At 39.8% G+C, this 11,850-nt stretch overlaps 1 protein-coding gene across 1 annotated transcript; it reads left to right on the top strand.

The window, feature by feature from the left end:
- The first annotated feature begins 50 nt into the window (after window positions 1-50).
- Window positions 51-8,188, top strand: map2k4b (mitogen-activated protein kinase kinase 4b). The gene is made up of 12 exons (XM_080834965.1): window positions 51-363; window positions 1,141-1,176; window positions 2,358-2,466; window positions 2,720-2,894; window positions 3,600-3,719; window positions 4,068-4,187; window positions 4,297-4,348; window positions 4,465-4,592; window positions 5,277-5,354; window positions 5,623-5,771; window positions 6,164-6,209; window positions 7,006-8,188. The coding sequence occupies exons 1-12, from the start codon at window positions 237-239 to the stop codon at window positions 7,117-7,119; spliced, it is 1,254 nt and encodes a 417-aa protein (XP_080691091.1). The 5' UTR covers window positions 51-236; the 3' UTR covers window positions 7,120-8,188.
- The last annotated feature ends 3,662 nt before the right edge of the window (window positions 8,189-11,850 follow it).

Here is an 11,850-nt window from a genome sequence, read left to right as displayed (position 1 = left end):
AGGCCTCAGAACTTGGCCTTCTGTGTTTCGGACAGTGTAATACCCAGTGCCGAAGCTGGGTGTCCCGCGTCGGTAAATTGTTTTAACCCCTTACCATCTTTGTCATAGCTAATGTTTCTTCCGTGACTTGCGTTAACAGACGTGGACGTGGGGTAGCTGCGTTTTTATCTTGTCTGGAAAGGGTGAAGTTTACTCCCTGCATTGCAGCCACAGTGCTGCTGGAATCAAACACAACAATGGCGACTCCCAGTCCTAGCACCAATTCAACAACCTCCTCCTGCAGTAAGACCAATAACGCAAGTTCCATACTACAACACTACCAAACGCAGGCTCAACATTTAACAACAATGACAAACATGCAGGGTAAGATAACTGTTTACGGTCACTTTTCGTTTCGAATTTTCCTCTGAAAATGTACTTGGAAAAAGTATGCTCACACTGTCACGACTGCAACGTAACGATAGTGATACAGTGTCGCTACCTATCAATGAGTAGGCCTTGTTATTTTGTTTAGCGTGTTAGGTGATCAGTGGCGATTATGTTACCATTCGTTTTGCGTTCATGTGGTGAAAGTATGGGATAGCTGTGGGCCTTTTAAATGGTTTCGATTGAGTTTTCACGGATCGATTTTTGGCCATTTTGCTACATGTAGCCTACCACCACCGCATAGGCCTGTGGCTAGCAAACTGTTATGCTATTCGTATATTTTATTCCTTTGTCTGCAGTGCTCTCTGCTAATACTTGATATATTTAATTCGAAAGCGTGCCGTTCTAGTCAGTGTGATGATTATCCCAGTGCCTAGCTCATTCGTTTTCTACTGTATGGTATCTCTCTGCTCGTAGCTGTGGTTAGCCTACGTCTGTTGCATGATTCTCAATGGGTTGCAACAAGATGCAAGAATCCAATGCATGAAAATGTTTTCAATATAAGGGCCCACGGAACCGTAGCTTCATTGATATGTGTTATTGTCTTTATAAAAAAAATATGGAGGAAGTCAAGTCATACTAAATCACAGGACAGTAATCGTCTCCCCGGCCTGTATTTATTTCTGATCGTAGTCTATATGTTGAGTGTTTCTTGTCTCCTGGTAGCTGCAACTCTCCATCGCCAAGATAATACATATTATTATGACGTTTCAGATTCCAACACTTGCTGGAGATGTCAAAATGAAACAGGTACTTATATTTTCGTGTGTTTGTTTGTTTGCAATGCTTCAAAACTGACTACCATCATTTTGAGTTGAGACACCACCCTGAGATCCCCTCAGAGCACTAAGCTGCTAGAGGGCAGTCATTTCCATCTCATTGCTTGTCATAGAAATACATTCATTTTGTTTCATCAGCCTCATAATGGCATTAGTAGCACTTGTAGTTTGATCTGTTTCTTTGTTCTTCTATGTTGCTATTCAGTATAATTGTGTTCAACCACTGGTGGGCTTGTAGTCTCCGACTCCTGCTGTGTCTGTGAATAAATTCTTATTAGTATTGTATTAGTATTAGTATTGTACATTGAATGTATATTCAATTTAAATATGTCTGCAAACATGATTGGGCAGAGCACAAGTGTGTATGAGTAAAACACTCTCAACAGCAAGTCTGTCATCATGATCTGTAGATGCTGATCATTTCACACATAATCGTCACCAGCAAAGATCCAAAAGACACCAGTCAAAAAGACATAGTTCACTGTTACTGGCTCCTTTATTTGTGTGGTCACATGAAATATAATGCCATGCCTACAAAGGTTTCTTCTTCATGGTAGGGTTTCAGATTAACCTGTCTGGGAGGTCCTCAAAGTAGGAGAAGCATTTTCTGTGTCATGGTGCCATGGTTAACTTTTCTTCAGTTGTGTGTTCTGTCATCTCTCACTCTTTACGTGTGGGGAATGACCATAGGATTCAGATGTCTGATAGGGATGCTCAGTCCTCTACCTGAGAATCTGTCAGACTCCTGGCAGACTCAAGTTGCAGAATAACTTCTAATCTAATGCATTTGATTCTGAATGTGGACATTTGCTCAACTTTGGTCTCAACAGCCGAGTAAGTCTGCTGTCGGAGGACTGATCATCCTTGATCTATGTGCAATCATGTCTTTCTCCTTGTGTACTTATTGGGAATGGCTGAACCTTCTATCAAAATTCATTTTGAAGACTTTACAGTTCTTATTGCTTAGGAATGAAACTAAGAAATCCATCTCTGTAATATAGAATGCAGCCTTTAACAATTGCACCAGCTATTTTTGTACACTATGTGTGCACAATAACATAAATCACTTACTTTGTGTTTTGCAACATTTTGTCTCTCTCTTTCTCTCTCTCCTTTTTTCCTTTCTGCTTTCTCTTTTGTTCTCTTTTATAGCTAACCGCAGAGCCCTGAAGTTAACCTTTGCCAATGCTCCAATGAAACCAACCACAAGGCTCCCAATCTCCCAATCTACTGTGACTCCTCCATTCCAAAACCCTCATATGTAATTTTTGATTTTATTTTTATTGTTGAACAATTTGCATCACAACGTGACTGCAGATAGCCATAGACAAAAGAGCAGAGTTGTATGACACCCTTTATTTAATTATTTAATATGTGACATCTGTGTGTCATAGCTGAAGTCTCTAACTAATGTGTGATAAAGAAAAGTCATTCTGAATCAGGAGAGACGAATGACCACGGTCTTAAACATGTGTGTCTGTGTGTGTGTCTGTGTGTGCTGTGTGTGCTTGTAGAGAGAGGCTGAGGACACACAGCATCGAGTCGTCGGGGAAGCTGAAGATCTCTCCAGAGCAGCACTGGGACTTCACTGCCGAGGACCTGAAGGACCTGGGCGAGATCGGCAGAGGCGCCTATGGCTCTGTCAACAAGATGGTGCACATACCCAGCAACCAGATCATGGCCGTGAAGGTGCGGCCCAGACTCACCGGCATGACTTCAATGTGTCTAACCTTTGGGTTGCATCCTTTGAAATGTGCAAAGACAAAGACAAATGGATGGGATTCTATTAATCTTGACTCTTGACACATGGTGTCGATTTCCCAGTTAAAGTAACACTATGCAACAATTTGAAACGTTTTGACGTATGGTTTTATAGGCAACTAGCTTTGGTACCATTCTCAAATTAATTTTGATAGCATATGGTCATGTAAACACCTGTGTCTTTCCCACTAGCCATCCAGGATATGCACTATGTAGTTCTTTGTTTTCTGGCTGGATCACCTTGCAAAAATGGAAGAAAAGCTTTTATAGCATGACATTAGCAGCTATACTGCCAAAAGACACCAGTTATTGTGTTGGCAAGCTTCTATCAGTGTCAACTGGGCTGTTGGTGGTGTTTGCAACAAGCATGCCTTTTAGGTAGTTGGCGTGCTAGTTTTGGAACAGAACTTATATTGCTGCTTTAAATAGTTTGGCTTTACTTCTGGACAGTGATTTTGTTTTTGTGTTTGTATTTCTATATACAATTTTATGTCAATTGACTTCCAATATGTGAATGAATAACTATTGTGGAGTCTTATCAGATCTCTGCATTTGAATCGGATGGAATTGAAAGGTTACTATTCTGCTTTGCTAGCTGCCTCATCCTTCTCTTGTTGGTTTGGTTTTCTGCAGAGGATTCGCTCCACTGTTGATGAGAAGGAGCAGAAGCAGCTGCTGATGGACCTGGATGTAGTCATGAGGAGTAGCGACTGTCCCTATATTGTCCAGTTTTATGGCGCTCTTTTCAGAGAGGTGAGGGCCCCTCGCCTCATCTTAAACCCACTCTCAGTTCTCTAGTCATATAGAGACAAATGACCATGTCACCCATGTCATCATAGATAATGGGTGTGTGTGATAATACATGACTGCATGTACGATCCCACTGCTGTAGTGCGAGTGGTCTGTGGAACTGAATGTTGTCATTGGAATAAGGACTTTTGTGATTGTCAGTGTGTGTGTGTGATGTGGATGTATATGGAAATCAGCTAGGAGCACTGCTATGACTCAGGGTGACTTTGGTGTGATGTTGTGTAGTTTATGTAGCTTTTCCTGCCCCACAGGTGAGATTCGCTCTGACCCTCTTTCACATCTCCTTTTCAGGGTGACTGTTGGATATGTATGGAGCTCATGTCTACCTCATTCGACAAATTCTACAAATATGTATATTGTGCATTAGATGATGTCATTCCAGAGGAGATACTTGGCAAAATAACATTAGCAGTAAGTATCAACAGGCTGGTCCACTTGTTTGCTGTTGTTTAGACTGATGTAGTACTGCCAAAGGCTGACGGTGTTGGCGTACTCATTCTCTTTCGTTTGTTGTCTGCAGACTGTGAAAGCACTGAATCACTTAAAAGAAAACTTGAAAATAATCCACAGAGGTAAGTGGCTTTTGTTCCTTTCAAGAGATATATTAATAAATGAAAATGCTCAAGAGTTTCATCTTGAGATTTATGGCTCATGTCATTTTTTTTTGTGTTCATTCATATCCTCTCAGACATCAAACCCTCCAACATTCTCCTGGACCGAAACGGCAACATAAAGCTTTGTGACTTTGGCATCAGTGGCCAGCTGGTAGACTCCATAGCTAAGACCAGAGACGCCGGATGCAGGCCCTATATGGCGGTGAGCGGTTGTGTGTTTCCGTGACCGTTTGGTGTTTTTAAACTTCACGTTCCTGTTTCTTTGCCACCAGTTCCCTCGCAAGGATGTCCGTTGATGTATCCAACTCAAAATACTGTCAGAGCTTTGACCCGCTTGTGACCCATTTGAATGGTTGAAGGTGAAGGCTAGGTGCTAATTTGAGTCTGACCGCAGACGGGTCTGCGCCTTCTTCCTCCTATTGAGAAAAGGTCCCAAAGTTCCCTCTGGTGACCCGTAACCATGTTTGTAAAAGCAGTGCTGATGTCAGGCCCATTAAAGGGTCCATGTGTTATCTTCAGTTCATATAACTACTTACCTTGTCACACGTTCCTGATGTGGGAAGAGCTCATTACTTGAAGTCAGGACGATGTATAGTGAAGATATTTTTCAACACAGATTGCACAAAAGGGAAACCACTCCGCTTCCTGCACCATTTCTCAGGTTCAAAGGTCAAGCACCGGCCAGCCAGACACTGTCTCCCTGAACTTTTAATTATGTTTCAACAGAGGGCTCTAAATCCATAGTCTGTACTCACCAATTCTTGTGTGGAGTGGCGATTTTGTTTAGAATAAGGCTGTGAAACAACTGTTGTCCGATCCATTATAAATGATGTGTGGCCTTATGGGAATATTCTTCACACCTGATATGCTTGATCGTATGTTTCAGCCTGAGAGAATAGACCCCAGCGCTTCCAGGCAAGGATATGATGTCAGATCAGACGTCTGGAGTTTGGGAATCACTCTGGTAGGTGCCAGAGAGAAGATCCACACATTTGATATCGGCATGGCTAGATAAAAAAAAAAAGAAAACCAGTCCATGGAGTTGTGTTACCCCTCCATAGCTCCATAGCCCTTCATCGAACATGTCAACATTATTCTAAGGCATTGTGTATGTCTTAGTGTTCAGCTCTGTTTGTAGTAATTTGTTCTGCATATGATGTATGTTGTACAATCTACAACTAACTGTATTTGAGTGTATGTTGTGTGTTAACACATTTACTTTGAACCCCTAGTACGAGCTGGCTACAGGACGCTTCCCTTACCCTAAGTGGAACAGCGTGTTTGACCAGCTGACCCAGGTGGTCAAGGGGGACCCCCCTCAGCTATTCAACTCTGATGAGAGGCAGTTCTCCCCAAAATTCATCAACTTTGTCAATTTATGGTGAGCACCACCACTTTCCTCGCATCATCTCTAAAAGTGTCTGGCATTTGCCTGCCTGTCCGATTTGCTGCCATCTTGTGGAAGAGGCTTGTCCTGTCATTATATCAATATGATTTTTTTGCCATGACAACTTGTTCAAATTCTATTATCAATTGCAATTTGTTTTGAACAGCACACTCTTGCTGACCAGTAACACTAAACAAATTGCCAATTGATACCATGGAAAGACACAGCGTCATGGCGGCTACCTACCCGCCTGCCAGGCACCTGCCTTAGCCTAAGCAGGATCCTGTTGTGCTAAACCTGTGGTCACTAATGTGTCTTTAAGCAGTCTTTGTTCACTGTGCTAAACCTGTGATCACTAATGAGTTCTTCACCTCTCTCACCTCCAGCCTTACGAAGGATGAATCGAAAAGGCCAAAGTATAGAGAACTTCTGGTAGGTGTCCTCCATTCCTGGCATGATATCCCCCAACCCTCTACTCCTTAGAGTAGACCAATTCATGATTCATGTACATATATGCATGTCTCATCATGTCTTCATATGTAAATGTATATACATGCATCCATACACATGTGTGAAGAATAAGCATTAGACATTTGTAAACATGTATGAAATTAAATTATTTCACAATACTCTTACAATACTATCCAGGTCCCTTATGGTCATAATAATGTTTTTTTCTGAGCAATTTTTCCTTGCAATACTTCTGGGTCTCCCACGCAACATATTTGACATTACCTTGCAATATTTTTGCATTCTCTAAATATATTTGCATTACCTCACAATACTTTTTTTGCGTTTCCTAAGAATACTTTTGTGCTCCATGGGCAAGGCAAAAGTATTGTGAGGTAATGTAAAATGTTTTGTTTGGGAATGCAAAAGTATTTTGCGAGGGCACACAAAAATGTGGTGAGTTCTCAGTCATGGAAATTTACCAGGCCTAGAAAAGGCATGAACTTTAGGGAAAGGTCATGAATTTAGATTTTTCTTTGTATGGAAATGTTATGAAGTGTACGTAAAGTCATGGAAAATGGTTGGGAACCCTGAATGTCAAAGTATTATGAGGGATCAGAAGAGCAGCTAAAAGAAAAACAAATCAACCCCACCATGACCTTTTAAGGGGCTCTGCACAATACTATGTTATCCAAACAATAAAAAAACTAAAGAAGCTGGCATTCTATACCCTTCCAGAGGATGCAGTACTGTTTTTGACTTGCCATTTGTCCCACAGAGGCACCCATTCATTCAGATGTATGAGGAACGGGAGGTGGATGTGGCCAGCTATGTGATCAGGATCTCCGATCAGATGCCCACCTCACCCAGCTCGCCCATGTACGGGGACTGATCCCACAGCTGCCGTGCTCTGACCAAGGAACGAGGGGTCACCTTGGGTAACCTTTCGGGTGCACAGCATCGCTTAGTGACATGGTTTCGTATTTAAACAGCAATGAAACAAACAAACAAATGACATAAAAGAATTCCCAAAATGTTCTGTGCAATAAACATGACTCTCATACCGGTATCCGTGTCCATCAAATATTGATCGTTAAATGTCATATTCACTTCAACAGTTCTCACACAGTGTAGTGTCCAATCATAGGTTCCATCTTGCCATCCCATGACATTCATCAGTAGAAAACCAAACTTGAACTCTCACTGTCTGATACCACCATCATTCACCTTTGCTTGAATGAGAATTAAAAAAAAGTTAAATCTATACTTGAACACTATGTAAACAAATACAGATTTACCAAATAAGAAAACAGTCACATTCAAATGGAAAACCATAAGCCATCCACACGTGTATTTCAGTCACCGTATATGTAAAAGTAGTATGCCAATGTACAGTCAATGAGACACCGACCAACCCACATTCGAGTTTTAGCACATCACAACGTTAAACACTCAAGCTTTTCTGTAAATTAATGCGTATGCGAAAGTATTGTTACGTAACAACGAAAAGTGTACTGTGGCTTCATAATGTGTTCTGATTATGCAATATTTTTAAAAGAAAGAAAAAAAAAAAAAAGAGTTTGCCTTTCAGATGCAGAATTCACTCAAGGTATACAAATGCTAATATGTTTACGCCGCATAAAAAGGACTATTCCTTCGCAGAACAGTTTACTTGATGTGGTGTGTGTGTGTGTGTATGCTTAGAGTGGTAAGACAATTCACAAATTGTAAATGTGTATTTATATATTCATCAGCGCAAAACAGTAAGACAATTGTAAAACTTCACAGTTCATCCGCCTTGCACCAGTCCTTGTACAGATGGCCAATGGAGTCTGCCTCTTTACCTAAAACCACATATTGATACACACAGCATGCCAACAACAGAATTAGCATGACGGCTTAGCTTGTGTCGACGGAATGTTCTTTTCTTTTACTTTTTTGTTCTCCCATTTTTTTTTTTTTTTTTTTTTTTTTTTTTTTAACTACTGTATTCAGGTTACCTTCAAAGTAGATGCATAAATGTCTTGGAAGAAGGCGTCCAGTGAAATGGTTAGATTTGGATCAGTCCCATCCTAAGGAGTAGAGGCAGACAGTGTTTAGCAGTCTAGGAAGGGCAGGTTTGGATATCACTGGAGTGGTGTGAGTCATCCTGACTGATTCATATAAAAGATGATTTACTGTTATATAAAACATTGAACTTTGCTTTTTAACAGGGCAGTTGTTTTTTGGTCTGCTTTCCGTTTGTGCCGTCTGTGGCTTTTTGAGATGAAAGCTCCTGCAGCAGTTTTATGAATTCAGTTCTTCTACACTTTGACATGCGTGCGTGCGTGTGCGTGCGTGTGTGTGTGTGTGTGTGTGTGTGTCAAAAACAAAACACACAAAAAAAACCTTCACCTGTAATGTTGACACAATCTCTTTTAAAAGGAGGTAGACACAAATGATGTAAAAATGGCAATTTATTAGAATGTTAATAGTAGAGGGCAAAGTAATATTATGGGCAAGTATTATTCTATTGTATCTTTATTGAGGGTTGAGGGAGAAGGTGTACAGTATGTTCACACTGTGAAAATATTTTAAATGTATGTTCTGAACCATAGCAAATTAAAAAAGAAAGAATTAAAAAAAAAAGATGACGTGCAGGGATCTTGCCTTATATGTCTTGTAGCAGGAGCGCTGGTGCATTCCAGTAGCCCCTCCTATTTACTTCACATATATTTATGAAAGTATCCATGAAGTTTTAGTGTTCACATAGTAATGATATGAGCTGAGTATCTGCCTGCAGGTCAGTTGTAATTAAATTAGGATTTGACTTGTGACCTTATTGTCATTGTTTTGTAAGGTCTGGAAATACAAAAATGGCTCAATAAAGGAAATTGATCAGCAATGTGTTTCATGCGCCGACCTCATTATTTGGTGTTGTTATGACAACAATTCCTTGTTATATATGGTGTATGAACTGATGGTGTATGGTTAATTTCTTACTTACCCTCCTATTACATTGCAGGTCAACGTGACTCTTTTTATATGAGCTAAACGTTTTTTTGTTGCCTGAATCCTAATCCTAATTGAGTCATTTATGGTACTAAAAATGTGTTTTCCTTTTTTATTAAAAAGTTTGTCCCTCCACAAAATGATGGACTGTGTCAGATTGACCTCACATGAGAAATTAAAGCAATTTGATATAGAACCATTTTTGAAATGACCTTCTCCATCCTATTTTCTAGCTCTACTCTCTGTGTCTCTACCACAATCTACCCCAACATATCCTCACACACTGTTGGTGCCATTCTACAAAGGGCGAATTACTAAAATAATAGCTTCACTGATTCCACCTTTTGCCAGATGAGTTGGCCTATAGTTTATACGTTTCATAAGATGCTGAGTGATGGGTCTTCCTTTGTCTCTTTGTGTGTGAGTAGGGGTGACACTGCTGTGTGTTTGTCACACACACACACACACACACACATTGAGACACTGTTACATGCAATATGTTTGTCTGACAACTAGAACGTTGTATACACATAAATCGTTGTGGACTCTGATACCAGTTGTTTACCTTGCCACCATGTTTCAATGCACCATAGACGTTTAAGGGCAGGTTGACCCTAATCATTACTGCTGTTCCTTAACAGAACAGGAGGTCCAGTGGTGATGAGTGACCTTTAAACAGTGATGACGTCTGAAACATGCAGATGCGTCTTATTTACTGTCTTAATGCTGTACTCCCCTACCTTATTAGTGGTAAGGAACATGCAGTGGATGAACTCCTCGCAACCCCCCCTATTATTTACAGCCCCATTGGCCCTAGTTAACACATAAGACTTTCTGTCTAATTCTGTTTATCTTACCTTGCACAGGTTTTATAGGGTTCAGAAAGACCTTGACTTTAGAAAATGATATCATCTTGAAGCATTGGTTGAACCTTCAGTGCATACATATATATATTTGAGTCTCCAAGAGTTGTCATATAAATGTCAAATAGAAGGGGGAAAAAACAAGGGTAATCATGTGAACTTCATTGTGTTTACATGTATTGTTTTTTTTTTCTTTTTCTTTAATAGTGATACAGTGGTGTAGACAAAATACTGAGACGGTTTACATTGTAAAAGCTGTTCCGTGGCCAAGCAATAAGGAAGCTCTTTGTCATTTCTTATTTTTATGGGAAAATAAACAAACAAACAAACGTAAACCTCCACGCTTCACCAAAAATGAACTGATTGTGCAGCAACAATGGTTTTCTTAATCTTAATGGACTCCCAACACCTGAGCTAGGAGGATAATACAGAAAAGTATGCAGAGTGTGTGATTTAAAGTCATGTTCCAGCAGTCATACACAAATAAACACAGGAAAAGGAAATAGCAAAGTGAGCTGCATTTGGCCAACCTATACCTCCATATTCACAAAGACATTTTCTGAAAAGGATAATTTAGAGATACTATCAAGTCCAATCTTCAGGTTTTCCTTTCATAATTCTTCTAAAACTCCTTCAGTTTTGTTACTGGTCATGATTGCAGTAGTGACCCTGCTGTGAGAGGCATTTTCATCAAAACTAACAAGACGTTATAAAATATAATTTGACAATGAAAACTCTTAAAACTTGTTCAACATACTATATATCAACATTACATATCTCAGCAGGGTGACCCCTCACTTTTTGGTCATGGAGCGACTGTAGACTAATGTATGAAAAAAAACCGATGAGAATCCAGGACAAAACAAATCTATCTTTAAGATCACTTCATTTATATGAGAAAAATTGAAAAAAGATGTAAATGCTAAATGTACTTTAAGCTACTAGTGCATATTACCAGTTGGAGAACTCGCTTTACCATATATGCCAATCAAATTTTTACTGATTTCATCTATGAAGTTAAACCTTGCAGTTTGAACCCAAAGTCTACTGAAGCAAAAACCCTTGGATGTTTATATATCGAGCCATACACTTTCTGGAAGAATCTTCCTCACATTACCTTATGACCACTGCACCTGCATTACAGTAGATTCACAGTTTGATTTTACGTACTTTCTAATTATATATAAACTTAATCAGACAAACTTTAAATGTTTGATGTAATTGACATTTCAGGCACACTGTCTGACTTAATTCAGAGATAATTACTAGGGACTGTAACTTTAAGATACTGAACTTTAGTGTTAAAGCTGCCGTAAGCAATGTTTCTCTGGAATACTTAAGATAGCTAGCTGGCTTCACATTCTAATGTCACAAAACTGCTGCTGAGGAGAAAACTAGTTTTGGGTCCTGTGCACTGCAATCAACAAATAAAACGTCAACATATAACTGTATAACATACTGTGACCTGTCCAATGAGACAGACAGCCAGAGGTCATCTCTTTCAGCCAGTTATTTTCTATTGTGGGTAAAAGGGTCGACTTTCATAGAAACAAGAGACATAAACATCACTCACAATAGGGCTAAGGCACTGTACCTCTAGGTCTGGGCATACATCTCAAATTCTAACTGAAGCTATAAGGTCCCATGTGTGTCACGTATTTGATAGGCAACACATTGCGATAAGGTACCATGAGTACATTTCACAGTTAAATTGTATTTAAGGAAAACGCTTGTGTCAAATATACATAACATTTTGTTATTCACAAGTG

Source organism: Sprattus sprattus (genome assembly GCF_963457725.1).
Source record: "Sprattus sprattus genome assembly, chromosome: 3".
NCBI classification, from domain to species: domain Eukaryota; kingdom Metazoa; phylum Chordata; class Actinopteri; order Clupeiformes; family Clupeidae; genus Sprattus; species Sprattus sprattus.
Note: the sequence above shows the minus strand (reverse complement) of the source record. Positions and strands in the feature narration are given on the sequence as shown.